The 19,979-nt window shown below is 41.8% G+C and overlaps 1 protein-coding gene across 3 annotated transcripts in view; it reads right to left on the bottom strand.

The window, feature by feature from the left end:
* The window catches only part of LOC105940649 (uncharacterized), a 47,717-nt gene extending 27,989 nt beyond the window's left edge, over window positions 1-19,728 (bottom strand). Inside the window, exons 1-7 of one of the 3 annotated variants that reach the window (XM_014408689.4) lie at window positions 19,481-19,727; window positions 18,818-18,993; window positions 18,376-18,486; window positions 13,332-13,399; window positions 13,068-13,172; window positions 10,373-10,477; window positions 7,203-7,389 (exon numbers count right to left, since the gene is read on the bottom strand). In XM_014408689.4, the coding sequence (XP_014264175.1) occupies window positions 7,331-7,389; window positions 10,373-10,477; window positions 13,068-13,172; window positions 13,332-13,399; window positions 18,376-18,486; window positions 18,818-18,993; window positions 19,481-19,600 (744 nt within the window). In that variant the 5' untranslated portion in view covers window positions 19,601-19,727 and the 3' untranslated portion in view covers window positions 7,203-7,330. Of the gene's footprint in view, window positions 1-7,195; window positions 7,390-10,372; window positions 10,478-13,067; window positions 13,173-13,331; window positions 13,400-18,375; window positions 18,487-18,817; window positions 18,994-19,480 lie in introns of those variants that run through there. The other 2 variants (XM_076888181.1, XM_012916434.4) reach the window with 2 other exon arrangements.
* Between the last annotated feature and the right edge of the window lie 251 nt (window positions 19,729-19,979).

The raw sequence follows: 19,979 nt of genomic DNA, 5'->3' as shown, positions 1-19,979 counted from the left end.
AGGTTTTTCCTGAAGCTGAGTTTCCACTGCCTGTCTCCTTATCATCCTAATTGAACCAAACAGAGTAGATTTCAGATACTTTTATTTGACCTTAGATGACAGATTACTGTGGATTTGATTATTTCTGACTACTCAATTAGAAAGGGTGACAAAAGCAAATAATTTATTTTTATAATCGAATTATTAGCCACAGTGTTGGCTCAACTATTGGTGATTATAGGACTAAACTGTTGGTACTCATTCAAAATATACTTATATATAAGTGAGAAAGCTCTTGGGTGTGACCCACAACAATGCTTGGATTCACTCACTCATTTCCCAGAATAAATAAAGTATAATATATGGTCAATCTGCGTGCACATAGTCTGTTCTGACACTGTGGCGAGAGGGGTTTTCACCCAAAAATGCTCCTGTGCAGTCCTCCAAGATCCTAACTGAGCATTACTGGAAGCAGATGTACGTATACCGAATGCTGACTGGCTGATAAGATGGTCGAATTAAGGAAGGAGAGTAAAAGCCAAATTCACTGGAAACGGGAGAACCGCCAAACAGCAAATTTTAGACAGCAAATGTCTGTGCTTTGTTACATCTTTTATGCTTTTTATACCATTCATGTTGCAGAAAGCACAGACATTTGCTCCAGTGGGAACTTTTCATTGTTTTTAATACATATTTTGAATTCCAGCTTTTTGTATATTATAATTTTGCTCTTCTCCATGGACTACCAACAGCACAGGCAAAAAGGTCCCACATATCAGTTGTACCACATTCTTTGTACACTGGCTCCATCTAGCAACAGTTCTCTGCAGGAATACAGGCAGCAGATAGCAAACGTGTTACCTCTGCTGGAATATAAATTCCACTTAAGCCACCACAAAGATACTCTTTCCACCTATGTAGTGTAGCTCTCTGACTCTTTCTCTCTGAACCCTCTGGAGGGGTCAGATGAATGTTGCCAAGCAGATGATAGTGAGATGACAGATCAGAAGTTTGAAGGAGGTTTGGAGAGTTAAGAGGTTCAGTGGGAGGACAGCACTTTGGCTAATTGGTTATATTCCCATGGGATTTGGGGGGAGGGGAGGCTGCAGGGGAGAGACATGACATCATAATGTCCAGGGAGAGGTAAAAAAAGAGGGAGAAAAAGGGAAGGGTGGAGGTCAGAGGGTTAACAAGAACACTATCTGCATGATGTCAAAAACTATTTATCATCGAGGATCCTGCTCCAGGCTCTGGCACTTCTATCTGGTTTATTCATCCCCCTTTAAATTTAATCACTCACCCTGAGATTAGGCTTTGTGGGGTTAGGGGAGGGAAAGGGGTAGGGTTGGGTTGCAGCACCTCCCACCCTGCTGTAGAGCCTTGCCAACAGATAACAATCTGTTGACGATTGTGGGGGCACCAAATCTTCTAAATCTTGTCTAACTTGGGTTTAGAATGGCCGTTTGCATCCACTGAGCTCGCCGCGACGTTTCGGGATACATTTGCCTTTTTCAGGCTTGAACTCGTGTGTTTTGGCAGTGTAGTGAGGTCTTGTCCTGCTCCACTGCTGTTTAAATATCCATGCATTTTAAATGACAAGTTTTAGCTTTTAACAAAACAACAGCAGCCCTGGCACTACAGCATCATTCATCATATGCAGGCTTTTACTGCCATCTCCTGGAGGAATGGAAGAAGACGACAGGGATGCAATGCACAGGCCATTCCTGCTCCCATCTTTTGCACCTCTATTTCCCACCTGGTGTCGGCAAGAAGTCACCTGACTTAGTCACCTGATCCCCTTTGATCTCTCCTTTTACCCTGAGGTCAGGGTTTCAGGGATTAGGGGAGGGGGAAGGGTTAGGGTTAGGTATGTTAGAAAGTGTTATTTAGTTTATTTCGAATGAATTCAGGTGCACTTTCCCAGGACTAAGGGGGAAAATTGTGTTCTATTCCTTTTTCATAAACATCTCCCACCAAACCAATCAATAAAAAAAAAAGATCTAAAACTTTGACAATGAAGCTGAAATTATATTAAAAAAACAAAATAAACTTGCTTAAATCTGAAATCATAATAACTATAAAATAATGCAAATTTAAGAATCATTCTCAAGGTGCATTTATTTATAACAGATGTTTTGTTTTAGGTGTTGGATGTTTTGCATTTTTAAATTAAATTCTTTCCTTTATATAAGCAAATTCAGCACACACACATTTTCATATATTAATATATTAATATATCATCATATTAACATTTACTTTAAATCGATAGGTATATTAAGATATACCTATCAATTTAAGAACAATCAACCGTTACACAATCTGTTCAAACCATTGTGTTCATATGTGCCAAGCTTTCCGATCCAAATTCTCCCACAACATCTGCTGCCCTGTGGACCAGCCCAGATTGGTCTCCAGGTCCACAACAATGATTACACATTTCAAAAAGTATGGGCCAAATGATAGCTCCATCCGTGCAATCAGACATCAGACTGGCTTAAACTTTTGTTAACATCATTTTGCCTTCTGATCCCTTTTCAAAAACACTGTGGTATCCAAATAAATGACCTCCAAATGTCTAGTTTCAGATTTCAGCTTAATCGAAACATCATGAGAGTTCATAAACTCTCTAAACCGATCCTCACCATTACCCCAAGCCCATGTATTTTCATCCAAAAATCTCAAAGAGCACCTGCATAAGACAGAGCATTTCTTTGTCCCATGGTCATCTCCTCCACCTGGAAACAATATCTGTTATCGCAGCAAAAAGATATTTCTGGCACAACTTCACGTGCTTCCAAGGTGCATGGAGAGGATGAAATAATTCACAAAGCAGGAACTCCAGCAACACTTGAGGGAAGATGAACAACTTTAATAATTGACCGATGTGTTTCAGCTTGTGGCCTTCATCAGGGTCATGATGGTCAGATGACCCTGATGATGGCCACAAGCCTCACTTAACAAATGTGTAAAAATTAATTTTCAATTGCATATTTTGATATTATATAAGGCACTGACTTAAATACTCAGTGACGAGAGCCATGATGTTTAATTTTACATTACTTTTAATTTTTTTCTGTATTTTAATATTATCACACACGAGTATTAACCTGTGTTGCATTTTGCCTTTGTTTATGCTGATACTGTACTATGTTTACCATTTAGAAGCTAATGTAGTTCGTAGTTGGAGCGGTATAGGATGCAACGCGTGAGTTCACCTTCATTTCATATGCTAATTTATGCTTTAGCTTATCCTGGTTTAGCTCTAGTTGACACATGTACGGTCGCTCGTATGTCATTTCTGTATTATCAGAGCCTCTCTGTATGTTGTATCTGGTGCTTGTGATTGTTTGCTTTATAATACGGAGTTTGTAGCGGACAATTTGTTATGAGGATCGTTAAATGACGATCGTAGTTCGACCGGAAGTATCGCGTTCCCGCTTGCTCTTCACAATAAGAGCATTATGGCGGAGTTATAATAGGGAAGCTTTTATTTTATGCAACTATCGGGAGTACTGTCGATAACTTAACCTCGCAGCAATGCCGTTCACTTGCACAGTTTAGGTAGAAGTTTTGCTACATTGCTCTGATCTTTGTATGGTTATACTATATTGTATTATGTCTATATCTGAATATGTCACTTATCTATTCATCTTATTTATCATTTATTTGTATTGTGTATTTCCTTTGTAGAAAAACCACACACACGCAACTGTTTTTACAGCCACAGGAACTGAGTTGTGACAATAAAGTGCCTCAAACCGAACCTCAAGCTCCTTTTTCCATACTCTGGGACATTTTGGCCTTAGGTGGTGTTCTGGCCGACACACCGGGGTAACCGTAGTGCTAAAGACTGAATCAGTGCCACAATCGTGCCTATCCCTGATCAGTGGCATGTCCAGCGGGGTGGCCTGGGGGGGCACAGGCCACCCCCCCAACCAGACTGGCCACCCCAAAGGCAAAACATGTTACTGATAGTGAACTTTATTTTATTCATAAGGTTAGTAGAGTTGCCAACGGCTCCTTAAAAAAATGGAATGGTCCCTCATTCAGAGAAAATATTACACGTTTCGTATTGAGCTGAGAAGAGACGCAGTTTGTCCCGGACTTTCGCTATAATGAAAAAAAGACACAAAGCTGGAGTTATTCTGTCGTTACGCTGCACAGCTGCCTCTTCTTCTCTCATTCTCTCCTCTCCTGTTGCTACTTCAATCATGAAACTGATCAATGATCAGCTGATCGTCTTTTCTCTCTTGTTTATTTATCGCCCACTTTGCGCCAGGAAGAGGAAACCAGCGGATGTCGCGCTAAACAACAGCAGCACGTTTAAGCTTGATCAGCTGTTGTTAGAATTTATTTAATATTAATTTCTAGTATCAGCTGATGTTTGCTGGAGCCACAGCTGTAAACCTGCTGGTCATGATATGGTTTGGATATCTGGTCAGAGGGAAACATGAGGATGAAACCAGGAGATGTCCTTACTGAATCATCAGAGCTGAACATGTGATGGAGAAACAGGTTTACCTTTTAGGTGACATGAATGAGTTGAAGTTATGAAGTTATGAACTGTTTCTGAGAGACAAATAACACCAGGATCCTTTTCTACGTAGCTGACAGCTGGTAACTGTGCAGGGGTGGATCTAGGAAAGTTTTGCCAGGGGGCCAGGTAGGGCATTAACAGGGAAAGGGGGGCACAAAGAAATACTTTTCTTTCTTATTCTCATTCAAAATGTCTCGCTTTTATTAAATAATTATCTAAATCTTACAACCAAAGTTTTTATCTGACATAAAATGTATAGAAATCATACATATACCAACAAGACTGTACATCACTGTCACAACAGCATGTTTTCATTCAAAGTCTTTATGGCTTTAATACCTGGTGGGCCGGTCTCTAGTCAAAATGCCCAATTTTCTGTCCCAGTCCAGCCCTGCAGGTTAATACTGGCAGTAGGGATGGGTATCGAAACCCGGTTCTTGTTGAGAACCGGTTCCCACTGTTTCAATTCCTTGGAATCTTTTGCCATTTTTGCAAACGATTCCCTTATCGATTCCAGTCGCCCCGAATGGCATCACCACGTTGCGGAGCGTCATTTAGAATCAGAATCAGAAAGGGTTTTATTGCCAAATGTTGAGCAGGTTTACAACATTAGGAAATTGCTGCGGTGCTTCAGTGCAAACATACTGTCATAAATTGCGCTTAAATAGACATGAAAAAATAAAAGTAAGAATAAGAATTAAAAGTGCTAAGTAGAAAGATGTATGCATGAGATATACATGAGATATATACATGAGAATAAGAATTAAAAGTGCTACGTAGAAAGATATATACATGAGTGCAGGTGGTGATCAGTGCCAAACATGGAATGATGCAGTGAACACAGCGTAGGGTCATGTGTTAGTGGTGGGAACAGTCGTACGTTTATTGTTCATGTGTCCAACAGCAGAGGGGAAGAAACTGTTCTTATGGCGAGAGGTTCTGGTGCGAATGGACCGGAGCCTCCTGCCTGAGGGGAGCAGGTCAAACAGACTGTGTCCAGGGTGAGAAGGGTCAGCTGAGATCCGAGCTGCACGCCGCAATGTCCTGGAGGTGTACAGGTCCTGCAGAGATGGGAGTCTGCAGCCAATCACCTTCTCAGCAGAGCGCACAACACGCTGCAGTCTCTGTTTGTCCCTGATAGTGGCTCCAGCGTACCACACGGTGATGGAGGAGGTGAGGATGGACTCGATGATTGCAGTGTAGAATTGCATCATCGTCCGTGTTGGCAGGTTGAATTTCTTCAGCTGCCTCAGGAAGTACATCCTCTGCTGGGCTTTCTTGATGACGGAGGTGATGGTGGGCTCCCACTTCAGGTCCTGGGTGATGGTGGTACCCAGGAAGCGGAATGAGTCCACAGACGTGATGGGGGTGTCAGTCAGGATGATGGGGGGGAGTGGGGCTGTGTGCTTCCTGAAGTCCACAATAATCTCCACTGTCTTCTGGGCATTCAGCACCAGGTTGTTGTGGCTGCACCAGGACACCAGACGTTCAACCTCCCTCCTGTAGGCAGACTCATCTCCGTCCGAGATGAGCCCAATAACGGTGGTGTCATCTGCAAACTTGATTAGCTTGACAGACTGGTGGGTGGAGGTGCAGCAGTTGGTGTACAGGGAGAAGAGCAGAGGAGAAAGAACACAGCCCTGAGGGGAGCCGGTGCTGATGGTTCCTGTAGGCTGTTCCTTCATCGTTCTTTATGTTTCAGTGTTAATGTTTGTATCAGTCCTAAGTTTTACTTTCCATCCTGATTTCCTGATTGCTCTCTGCTGTTTACTCATCTGATTTCTATTAGCTCTTGATATTTTTTTAAAACGAAAGGTTAAAAAAAATGCCAAACACGCTACGGAGAAGCAAGAGAGCCAGAAGAGTTAGTTGACAATACCGGCCACTTTAATCATCGGTTTGGAAATGCACAGGGGGGAAATAAATCACACACATGCACTGGTGAAACAAAACACAATAACAGAGAAATATAATTACAAAAGTTCTGACAGATTCTTGTCTCAAATTATTTTGCCCAAACACATGGTTAACATATCAGGAACAACTCATGCCCTGTATAAACTGGAAGTATTTGTAATGACCAATGTGGTGCAACTGCTGTGGTTCCAAAAAAAGGCCAGTTGTCTTGCCTTTGGTTTCCATGACCACTGATGTCAGAAACTTTTCAAATTGTATCATTTATTTAGAGTTTGTTATTTGATTTTCTGGTTTCAGGTATTAGTGAAGACAGTATACATCATGGTTATTTTGTGATGTATGAGAAAATAACCCATTACAGTCTAGATGGACAGTAAAGCAGCGTATGCCTTCAGCTTGATCTTCAGGTTGCTGCTATATAACTGTAGCAAGTCATACAATCACTTGATCAATTTCTCAGGAAGATCCCTCTCTGGCTCACAGCCAATGGGTGAGTATTGATCAAGTGTGCAAACCATTCCTCCCTCAAAGTGGTTTATGCAGTTGATTAATGGTGTCAATTTGGGTTAAAATGGCATTAAATGCCTTTTTGTTGTTGTTTATAATTAACTCAGTTTTTTTAGATATCAAGCTGACCATCCAAGCTTCGGATGGGTTGATGGATGGATATGACACTGAAGATACGTAAACATAACTTTCCTGTCCCATTCATGTTGGCTAAGCTATCAGGAGTCACATAGAGTCTAGTAGGCGAGTCAAAACCTGAACCAAAAATTACTTATTACGTAACAGTTTGGACATTCAAACTTGTCAAATTTCTTTCAACTAAATCATGAGTAAAAACCAATCAACAGCGTAAGTTTGACAATAGCAGTGGCAGTGTTATTAAGAACTCTGTTAGTGGAGGTTTTGTTGAGGTGTGGATTCTGACTTCTTTTCCTCCACAGGACACAGTTCTGTAAAGGGAATAAAGATTCACAGACAAACAGGAATAGATCGTTCTGGAGAAGTGACATCAAATGCAAATCCTTAGGTCCTCCCCACCTCCAAGTGTCCTTTACCCTCCATTAAATGCTAAATATACAGATTACCTTTCTCTCCAAGGGGTCATGTTCTTACACAATAGATGGCAGTGGCTGTAAATTCTATTGTTTCTCATCCTGTCTTACTTTAACTACAATGGCACAGATTCTTGTGATGAGATGAACTTTGGAGTCATTAACATTGTGAAACATGCAAAGATAAGTTTGCTGTAGTCTTTCTTACTTCATGTTTATATATGTTTTTTCTTTAACTTTCATCTTGTATTACCAGATACTGCTATAACATGGAAATCATCCAGCAACTAAACTGCAACCAACAGCAACCAGCAACTGCATGACAATCTTCTTGAGAAGCTTTGCAATCTTAGCTTGGATTGGGGACAAGCAGGGTCCAGAGTGGTATTTGAGAAAGCTGAAGTGCATTAAGAAATGTGGGAGTAAAACAAATCTTAGCTAGTCGGCCATTAATTCTGCTACCCAAAGAGCTCCATCTCCATTCACTGTGTTTTTCACTGCCTGTCCTTCAACATGATTCCCAAGATGTGTGACTGACCAGAGGGCCGACTGTAACTATCAGATTTGCATTGTGTTTGCAGTGGAGGTCGGTATAAGGATCAACATGCATTTGTGTGCACATTTCAAGTGAAAGATCAAATAATTGGGATGTTATGTTTTTCATGTGCAAGCAATTTATTTGGTAAGTCTTTCACTAGCTGGGCCCACGTCCTCATTATAAGTTGGACAGCGTTTTAGTAGTGAATGCTTTGACATGAATTGAGCTGCGGTTTGGGGAAGGCCTCGAAGGGGACTGGCAATGGCTCCCGGGCCTGGCAGATCCCCATGTACTAAATAGGAGTGAAGAAGTTGAAGAATGGAGTAGAAGGAGAGAGTGAGGGTGGGACACGTAAACGAGAATGATCAGATTGCAGAACTAGGGGAACCTATATAGATGGCAGCCGGAAGGAGCGTGTTTGGAGGTGTGGTCCTCCTCCTGAAATTCTGATACATAATCTCCAATTCTCGCTGGCCGTGAACTCTAACTCTGGTTGGAGTTGTTGGAGTGCAGACTATTGTCATTAGCTACAATTAAAGGTGGTGGAGTTGGTCCCTCTGTCTGGTTGCTCCCTTGAAACCACCACAACTGCTTGGCAAGTACATGTTTTTGTATATAGCGCTTTTCTACTATACCTGAGCGCTCAAAGCACTTTATAGAACTTGTCTCATTTGCTTTCTTTCTGTTTTTTCTGTATAATTACTTTATAACACCAACGGATCCATCAGAGAGTTATCACCTTGTCCAAGGATGCAGACTGGAGCAGGCATGGCTCAAGCCACCATTCTTGTGATAAGTAGATAACCTGCTCTACTGCCTGAGCTAAACCAACCCATTGAACCTTAAGCCTATGTGCTAACTGGCTAGCATGTTATTTTCAGCTGCAAAACAATAAATCATCCATCGATTCACTTCCGCTTATCCTTATGAGGGTCACAGGGAGCCTATTCCAGCTGTCACAGAGGTGGGGTAGACCCTGGACAGATCACTAGCCTGAAGCAGGGCTAACGCTTAGAGAAAGACAACCATTTAGACCTATGGGCGATTTAGAATCACCAATTAACCTAACCCCAATGACAGCATGTCTTTGGACTGTTAGAGGAATCTGGAATTTGCTGCCCATCACAATAAATCAACAATAAATCTTTAGAATTATTTTATTTATTATCCTAATGCATGGACAGATTCTTATATATAATCTCTACTCAAGCACTATATACAATATCCCTCACTGGATGCATCCCTCATGTATTGGAGAGCATTTAGTTTCTTCACCAAGGATACATTGCATAGGCTACTGATTAGAGCAAAAAAAAAAAAACCCTCCCAACTATTAGATGACATGCTGTACTTCCTGAGTTACAGCTACCAAATAATCTAACAAAGCTTACATTGTATTGTGCCTTTTCTTTATAGACCTCCTTATGTTAAGTTTTACTTCCTCACACTCAACTGAGAAATTGTCCATGATGTATGAGATGATTTCTTTCAGCCAAAAAATGATTAGACCCCCATCTTCCAGCACCTCTGAAGCTTTATTGTACTCATGAACCGAAATGCTAAAACAAGTTCAGGGATAACCTGTTCTACAACACCATTTTCAGTGTGTGGTAACTGTCAGGTTTATATTATTAGGTTGTCATTTATGCTTAGAAATATTTACTCATATATGCTTAGAGTTTTATAATCAATTGCATATTGATAGAGGTTTGATCCTTAGCAGTCTGTAAAGACTCTGTGTGCCTTCCAGAGTGTTCTGGCAAACACACTCACATCCTGGGGTCACGAGAAGAGGTCGTACCTTCTTTTTTTGTTTCATGGTATAGCAAACACAAGTATATCTGTTTTAGTCTAACTGCCTTTTGTTTAGATGAACGGCTGGACTTCCAGACCAGCAGGATTAGGGAATTCATTTATGGGGTCACATCTTGACCACACACACACACACACACACACACACACACACACACACACACACACACACACACACACACGGTACTCTTTGTCTACATGTAAACATGTATACCTATGTAAGACTCATATGTTCATTCATGTAACCTCAATAAAAGAGCAGTGTTACGAGGGGGCAGACGAGAGCAACCTATGGTCAAGCGAAGGAACGGCGCTCGTCCAGTCCTCTCCCTCATGCATGAGTAACACAAAGAACTTTGACTACTTGTGTCTTGCTTTTGCTGTGTAGTAGAATTGTCTTGAACGTTCCAGCCAATAGGTTTATGCTACGAACCTATCAGTAACTTGCTCACTGGGCAATCTACTGCATTTAAGTTATGTAGCAGATTGATTTCATATTCTATTTCAATGTAGACGATATGTGGTGCTTACCATTGTTAGGGTTGTAGTTAAACTTGGGTGTCGTGGGAAACCTGAGGCATTCACCTTGCTTTCTGAAGGTCTCTAAATCAGAAGCTGTCACAGTCTTGTTCCTCGCTGCAGAGAACAACAGCAGGAAAAGCACCATTAGAATGTATTGTGCTCACACTAGTGTTCGAGGATGTTTGAATCCTAAAGCGTATTTTGTTTGTTTCGTGTGATCGGGCAGCTGCCTCCTTAAAGAACTACCCCCACTACTTAAAAGAGTTTACTCTATGTTGCACTTATTTGACAGCTTCAGTTAGCCTGCTGGTTACTTAAATGTTACAATCTCTGTTACAATATAAACCTGCTACAATTAACACAGATGTGTTGTTTAACAATTTTATGAAATAACAACAAACAGAAGTCAGACATGTTAGCTAAATGTATTGGCCAGTACTCAGTCTGTATAGCACATGGAGGGCAGTCTGCACAGCCAGGTGTAAAAACAACCTTTTGTTTGTCCTTTTCTCACTCTTTTTTAAGTGCGTTGAGACAACTATTGTTGCAATTTGGCACTATATAAATAAAAGTGAATTGAATTTTGCTAAATAAAAAAAAATGACAGGGAACTTTTTAAACCCAGAAATGGAATGTAATTGTGTTTTTGAAGTACTGTGACTGAGTATCGGGCACAAAGGGCGATGGTGACTTTTAGTTTTTATGTTTTTTTGTAACGGTATAAACAATGACAGGTGGTCGATTGGCCAATTGGTCATGATCGACTCTGGGCTGGAACAATTACAGCCGAGGAGGTCGGATACACTCTCCTCCTTGTTTGGGCAACGGCTCTGAAAGCAGTCTCATCACATTCAAACAGAAGAAAATGGTATTGAGGCGAAAAGGAACGCAGTTTGTCCCGTGCTTCAGCTAGAATAAAAAAACAGACACAAAACTGGAGTTAATCTGTGTCCTCCGCTGCACAGCTTCTTCTTCTCTCACTCTCTCCCCCTCCCTCTCCTATTGCTACTTCAGTTATGAAACTGATCAATGATCAATGATCGGCTTTTCTGTCTCAGGTCCCGTCTCTCTTGTTTGTTTATCGCCCACTTTGCGCCAGAAAGAGGAAACCAGCGGATGTTGCGCTAAACATACATGCAGCATGTTAAAGCCTGATAAGTTGTTTATTTAATTTATTTATTAAATCATTTATTTAATTGATTTAATATTACTTTCTAGGATCTGCTGATGTTTGTTGGAGCCACAGCCGTAAAGCTGCTGGTCATGATGTCAGGTTGGTTATCTGGTGAGCGGGAAACATGAAGATGAAACCAGGAGATGTCCTTACTGGATCATCAGAGCTGAACAGGTGATGGAGAAACATGATAGGTGACATGAGTGAAGGGAAGTTATGAACTGTTTCTGAGAGACCAATAACACCAGCATCCTTTTTTTTAATGTAGCTGACAGCTGGTAACTGTGCAGGGGCGGGTCTAGCAAAGTTTTGCCAGGGGGCCAAGTAGAGCATTAACAGGGAGAGGAGGGGGGCACAAAGAAATACTTTTCTTTCTTATTCTCATTTAAAATGTCTGAATCTTACAACTGTGGGAGACAACGCCGCTCTCTCCGATCCTTTCGTGTTGGTAGAGATCATGCAGAGATGTTTCCAAGTTTCACACAATCCTTTTGTTACCCATTTTTCCTTACAGATACATCTGGAGATCAGCACACTGCAGTCCTTTGCAGTCCTATTCTAAAGGCTGATCTCAAGAATTCAACACAACAGCTACAGTTTTAGTCTCTGGTATCCTCCCCCTATAGTAAACACCCCCACAATGGAAAAACACTGGTACAGTAGCCAGGGGTGCTGACACCCTGACCCCCATCTCCTTTTAAGGTAGTGTCCTTTTGTTATTTGTCTGCCCCTCACCCTCAGTAACTCTTGCAGTAACTCTTGCTTCTGTCCTGGGGGTGGGGGTTAATTCTTCTCCTGCCCTGCACCCCAGTTCATTGTTCACATTCCAGGCCTTTTCTGTTTGTATTCTTACACACTAGCAAACTCCATATTATAATTTTGCAAGCCACCCTAAAATACAGTCTCTTTAGCTCTAATGTATATTCAGCAATCTATTATTCTCAAAACAACCAAAGTGGTCATCTGATGCAAAATGTATAGAAATCATACATATATACCAACAAGACAGTGTACATCACTGTCACAACAGCATTTGTTTTCATTCAAAGGTTTTATGTCTTTGTGGTTCTCTAGTCAAAATGCCCAGGACGATTTTTTGTCCCAGTCCAGCCCTGATTGAATTCAAGCTACTTTGTATTCAGACATGGCTACAATTTAGATGGAAGACAATTATAGTCTAGTTGATGAATATTAAAATGATTAATCACTTGATCAGTTAACTTGTTGAAGAAAAATCCATTTGCGAAAATCCATACTGGGCTCTACAACTAGTTTCTCATTGGTTTGGGGATTTTTATATTCTTTTCTTACTTCTTCACAAATAGGAAAGTGAGATACTAAAAGAAATGATGAGTTGAATGCCAAAGTGGTCCACCCTTCCACCCTTATTTGAAATAGCCAAAGAATTGTCAGTTGACTACAACTCATTAATTACAGTTAAAATATACAATGAATAGTCCATCAAGTAAATATTTTACTGTTTTACTTGTCAGTTCTTTTAGTAAATGCTCCATCACTGCTCATACTTACCAAACAAGTAGAACAATTGGTGATTGGCTACTTTATCGTAGGTGTGCATGAGCAGACAGTCAGGGCAGGTCTGCAGGAACCTGTGATAGGAACTGGCAATTTTCACTGTGCAACAAAACACAAGCATTCATGATGGGAGGATAACAATTCTGATCAACTGAGCATGCAAATTGTACTGTGACAAACATCACACACCTGAGTGACAGATGTAACTGATGTGATTACATGTGTACATGCTGTATGTTGTTCACTGAAGCAACTTACTGTAGAACTCTAAGTCTTTGCCATCAACTAGGGACATGTTCTGAACATTCCTGAGGCAGCGATCCTCCCTAAAACAATGATCAAGCAGAATGGAAGTGGAAAATGGCAACATTAAAATTTCATCTGGATTGATAATGAGACACCAAAAGAAATATTGACTTGCACACCATGACGTTTTTCTCATCTGAATGCATCCTTGACCGACACTTTCAAACCTGATTTGACTTTAATAATAGAAGACTGAGTTCTAAACAGAGTAATCTGTGGCATTTTTTAATCAACACAAATGAGGGCGGCATGGTGGCTCAGTAATGACCACCGTTGCTGTTGCTGTTCCTGGGTTACCCCAGAGTGGACCTCTTTGTGTAGAGTTTGCTTACGTGGGTGTTCACTGGGAGTTCTGGTTTCTTCTGCCACTGCTCTTACTATAGATACTCTTAATCTGAAGAGTTTCACTTTCTGATTAAACTAATATTTTGCAGAATATAAAAATTGCATGATGCAACCACACTAGTTTTTATATAAAGTTGCAATCAGTTCATTTCAGTATCAACCAGCTTTCTGCCAACAGTATAGCAAATTGGAAGTATTGGAATTTCAGGAGTGGGACCACACCTCCAAACATGCTCCTTCCGGTTCTGATCAATGTCCGGTCGTTAAGCGATGACGTGACGAATCCTACTTCCGGGCCTAAAGTAGTCTGCGTTTAATATGGCTTTTGTGTTGTTAACATGTTTAATGTTTTGTATTTTCTTCTATTTAATCTCAAAAAGCTCCTAAAACAGTCAGTGATCACCGTTGACCTCCCTCGGCTTTTATTACCTCTAATCATTTATTTAAGCTCAGTTTTTAAAACCTTAGGATGTAACTACAGCAGACTGAACGACCGGATATGTTCCCCCAGTTCACACCCTCCCTCGCCTTTTCAACTTCTTCTCTTCTATTTTGTACATCGGGAGCCGTCACCAGTCCCCTTCGAGGCCTCCCCCAAACCACAGCTCAATTAATGTCCAAGCCATTCACCTTTATCTACTGAAACACTATCAAACGTTAAATGAGGATGTGAAATTTGAGGTTAAAAAACCAGCAGACCTGTTGACGCAGCGCGAGGTAGGGAGTAACATGCTAGCCAGAATAAAACAGTGTAAATGCAGCTCTCTGAGTGAGAGTTGAGAAACAGGTGGAGAATAGGATATATCCAGAGAACAGCTTTGCTATCAAAAACTATTCCACCATTATCTCCGCCATTATGATTTGTAGAACAGCACAATACATCTCAGTTAATCTGATCACCTCTCAGATGAATGAGCTCCTCACCCTACAGTTAGGTCCATGATTGAAGGCTGCTTCTAACAGCTTGGACGAGTCTACGGACACTGTCACCTCCTATATCCACTTCTGTGAGGACAGCATTGTGCCATCACGCACCAGGGTGAGTTATAACAATGACAAACCCTGGTTTACTCCTAAACTCAAAAAGCTGTGGCTGGAAAAGAGAAAGGCGTTCAGAAGCGGAGACAGGGACTGCTACAGAGAGGCCAAGTACAGGTTCACTAAAGAAGTGGACGTTGCTAAACATCAGCACTCTGAGAAGACGCAGCAGCAGATCTCAGAGAATGACTCGGCCTCTGTGTGGAAAGGTTTTAGGAATATCACCAACTACAAGCCTAAAACCCCCCACTCCACTGATGACTTGCTCTTGGCCAACACCCTCAACGACTTCTACTGCCGTTTTGACGAGCCATCAGGCAGCCTTCACACCTCCAACGGCCCCAACAATAGAGACACTTTGGACACTCATTCCCCCACCTCTCCCCCCTCCATAGAGCCATCACCCCCATCAAACACTTCACCTACAACACCTCCCTCCAAACCCCACACCAAGGAGGATTTCACACCACCTCCTCCGACCACAACTCTTCATATTCATGAAGCAGATGTGAGGAAGCAGTTTAAGAGTCTGAATGCTCGGAAAGCTCCTGGCCCAGACGGTGTGTCTCCTGCCACCCTCAGACACTGTGCAAACGAGCTGGCCCCAGTGTTTTCTGGCATTTTCAACTCCTCACTGCAGGCATGTCATGTGCCTGCCTGCTTCAAGTCCTCTACCATAATCCCTGTCCCCAAGAAACCTAGGATCACTGGACTAAATTACTACAGACCCGTGGTTCTGACATCTGTGGTCATGAAGTCATTTGAGCGCCTGGTTCTCTCCTATCTCAAGACCCTCACGGCCCCCCTCCTGGACCCCCTGCAGTTTGCATACAGAGCCAACAGGTCTGTATCTCGGACGGGGATGAGTCTGCCTACAGGAGGGAGGTTGAACGTCTGGTGTCCTGGTGCAGCCACAACAACCTGGTGCTGAATGCCCAGAAGACAGTGGAGATTATTGTGGACGACATCAGGAAGCACACAGCCCCACTCCTTCCTGGACTCATTCCGCTTCCTGGGTACCACCATCACCCAGGACTTGAAGTGGGAGCCCACCATCACCTCCGTCATCAAGAAAGCCCAGCAGAGGATGTACTTCCTGAGGCAGCTGAAGAAATTCAACCTGCCAACACGGACGATGATGCAGTTCTACACTGCAATCATCGAGTCCATCCTCACCTCCTCCATCACCGTGTGGTACGCTGGAGCCACTATCAGGGACAAACAGAGACTGCAACGTGTTGTGCGCTCTGCTGAGAAGGTGATTGGCTGCAGACTCCCATCTTTGCAGGACCTGTACACCTCCAGGACACTGGGGCGTGCAGCTCGGATCTCAGCTGACCCTTCTCACCCTGGACACAGTCTGTTTGACCTGCTCCCCTCAGGCAGGAGGCTCCGGTCCATTCGCACCAGAACCTCTCGCCATAAGAACAGTTTCTTCCCCTCTGCTGTTGGACACATGAACAATAACCGTATGACTGTTCCCACCACTAACACATGACCCTACGCTGTGTTCACTGCATCATTCCATGTTTGGCACTGATCACCACCTGCACTCATGCATATATCTTTCTACGTAGCACTTTTAATTCTTATTTTTATTTTTATGTCTATTTAAGCGTAATTTATGACAGTATTTATAACAGTATGTTTTAGAGATGGCACGATACCACTTTTTTATGTCCGATACCGATACCGATATCATAAATTTGGATATCTGCCGATACCGATATGAATCCGATATAGTGTTTTTTAATCAACAAAACTGTTTTTTAAATATCTTGCTGCATTTTGTATAAGTTCATACTCAAGTTTAAAACAACAACTACACTAAAGCTATTCTGTTATACCTGTATGCAAAAAATATATTTCATAGTTCAGCAATACTGATCAATCTAATAAACTTAGACCTACACCATCCTCCCTATTCTGGTATTTTAAAGAGTACTTAGCATAAATATTAAGCAACCTAACTAATAGGGTTCCAACTCCCAGCAACAACAAAAATAAATAAATAAAAAATAGGGAACCACCCCTCACGCTCCACCTCATGATGCTTAATCGCCGTAATCAACCTTAATTTGATGCAGTGTGAAAAAAAATGCACAGAAATCAATTATTTTTCAAGAAATATTAAATAGATTCAACATCTTTCTTCAACAAAATTGCAGACTGCACAGATGGTACCTTCCCAAAGGAAAAAGTACTATAGCTTACTAGGGTATATATATTAGACTTAATTAATAGTTACTATATACAGTAATTGACTTCTATTCATTTTACATCAAATTAAAACTTTGGGTGTCAGATAATTATTTATTAAAAGCTAGACATTTTAAATGAGAATAAGAAAGAAAAGTATGTCTTTGTGCCCCCTTTTCCCTGTTAATGCCCTATCGGCCCCCCTGGCTAAACTTTGCTAGATCCGCCCCTGCACAGTTACCAGCGTCAGCTACATAGAAAAAGATCCTCGAGTAGAAAGTAATATTAAATACATTCTAACAACAGCTGATCAAGCTTAAACGTGCTGCTGTTGTTCAGCCGCTGGTTTCCTCTTTCCGGTGCAAAGTGGGCCAAAAGCAAACAAGAGAGAAAAGCCGATCAGCTGATCGTTAAGCAGTTTCATGATTGAAGTAGCAGCAGGAGAGGCAGTCGGTTGTTAAGCTTAAAGCAGGAATGCTTTACAAACATTCAGAGATGGACTTACACACTTGCTTTACTTCTCTCGGGATAACTTTGTCGGAGATGAAATGCCGGGTTGCTAGCGAAGCTCCACATGCTATCCAGACCACCGACAGGTCCCGCATGCCACAGCCGCTCTATCACGTGATGCACACTGCTCCGACGTGCTAACGTTCTGAGGTGAGTTACGGCGTGTTGCAAGTTTTGTGAGGTGCTTTTGTGATATTTAATGGATCGGATTACATTTTTTATTTTTCTCCGATATCCGATCCAGTAATTTAGGTCAGTATCGGACCGATACCGATACGTAATATCGGATCGGTCCATCTCTAGTATGTTTGCACTGAAGCACCGCAGCAATTTCCTAATGTTGTAAACCTGCTCAACATTTGGCAATAAAACCCTTTCTGATTCTGATTCTGATTGGTTGGACAAAGACACAGTTTTCTTAGTTTTGCCTCTGTGCACACAGTGGGTTTTTAATTAAACAATCTACTGTTCAGCTACCTGTGTCTACTATGAGAACAGCTGTCTTACCTCAATTTTCTCCTGACTTGTGGTGGCTATGGTAGCTATGATGAAGCTATGCACAAACAACAACAACTCACCTGTGTATAACACATATCACCTACCTGCCTCATAACACCCTTAAAAAATCCCTCCAGAAATGTGACATTGATGAAAAACTCTGGGAATTCAGTTCTGAACAGAGGTTAGCGATTTACAAAGGAACAGATGTATGTAAATGAAAGACAAAGGCCAGAGCCAACATTGCAGAGAGTTGCTTGGAGCGTGGTTGCCTGTGTGCAGCAGACTTTGGCCTTAGATCCCACACCAGAGCACACAAATAAAAAGTGGTTGTTGTTTACTTTGACTAGTAAGTGATGAAGGTAGGGTTTAATTCTCTCTTAATAATATTAGAAGCATGGCTTACTTCATGACCAGATGGGGTGTGGAACTGCTGACAGGGTGGGAGCTAGGGTTTGAAGAAAGCTCAGGTCCCTGGGAATTGGTTGGGATGGAGGCATCCTCCATCTTTGGAACTCTAACGTCAAAATGTAAAGAATTAGCTCAATATGCAAAAAACATGTAATTTTAGTCTCTGTAAATTACAAATATAGGTAAGTTAAATGTATTGGTATTGGCACTGATATAAGAGATATATCACTTTTTTAACAGAAGCCCATGTAGGTTTGGATTTTCTTCTCCAGTGTCTCGTGTTTCCGTTGAAACAGTGTCATCATCTAGTTGTCTGCCTCAAGCAGTTTTTGACTTATGGCCATTTGCTTTTTCCAGGATCACCACTGCTATCTGAATATTTACTGCCCCCCCCCCTCCAGATTAGAGAACAGGGAAAAATACTTAAAAATACTTACTGTGGCTGAACAGACTGGTCCAGCTGTTGAACCACTCGGCCAGCTATCTCTGCCTGCAGGGTCCGACTGTCTGATGTTGTATTCAGCACCATCCATGTACTTTCCACAAACCTCAAAGTGTCGCCCAAGCTACCGTTACCGGCAAGCCCCTGAATAAAGATCCACCTACCCAGGATCTATTCAGAGTGAAAGAACATACAGTTAGGTTCAGAAAGGTTTGAATATGGATACAATTTTTGGTATTTTACCTCTGTATGTCACTGCAACTGCTTTCTTATGAAACTGCAAACAATAGCTGCTTTTAATGAACTTCAAAAATTAAAAAAGAGGAAAAGATATTGCATTAGCTGTTGTGAAATAACAGCCACTTTTCTACATTGTCTCACTTTTCGGGTCTCAAATGTATATAACATTACAATATCATCATGAATAAAATGCTGCCTGTCAGTATCTTGCAGACTGGAGCAGCCTGGGATCAAACCACCAACCTTCTGGTTAGTGGCTGACCTGCTCTGCCAACTGAGCTACCGCCACCCCAATCAGCCCACTACATGGCAAGGTGTGAAGAGCCAAAGCTGGGAAAACTGACAAAACAACTCTGGGCCTAATTGTCATATTGTGAGGGAGAAAGACAGCTGAGGTTAGAGGTCAAGGGACCTGTACCTGGTGAAGCTCGTTAGCTTGCAGAGGCTGGGTCAGCTGATTGCAGTCGTCTACTGTTGGTGCTGCTGCGCTGAAGGACAGCAGAGAGATGAGAGCAAAAGCCCGGTGTGTTGCAGGCATGGTGGATAGCTGTCAGCTGCTGTTTTCCCTCACATCTGAAATACCTGGCATTTAGAGGCTATTACAAAACCTACTATGTTGTGCTGTACTTTGCTCTGTATAGCAGCTAAAAACTCCACTGGATTGAAGAATTCTGGAAAGCTGAATTGTGCAAACATGGTGGAGGCACATAAGCAAACATGTCACTTATCAGCTGTTTGAGTAATGTCTGCATGTTGTTTTGCCAACATGTATTGGCCTGCAACAAACTGCCGAGCATAACTAAGTCCTCCCGGGTTTCCCTGCTACAGCTGTTTTCACATAGTGAGCTTGTGCTCATACTTCACATTCTTTTAAACATTTCAGCACAAAGTTGGGCATGCATAAACCGAAAATACAT

The sequence above is a fragment of the Maylandia zebra genome, linkage group LG2, assembly GCF_041146795.1.
Source record: "Maylandia zebra isolate NMK-2024a linkage group LG2, Mzebra_GT3a, whole genome shotgun sequence".
In the NCBI taxonomy this organism is placed as follows: domain Eukaryota; kingdom Metazoa; phylum Chordata; class Actinopteri; order Cichliformes; family Cichlidae; genus Maylandia; species Maylandia zebra.
The sequence above is the reverse complement of the archived record's forward strand: the minus strand, read 5'-3'. Positions and strand labels throughout refer to the sequence as shown.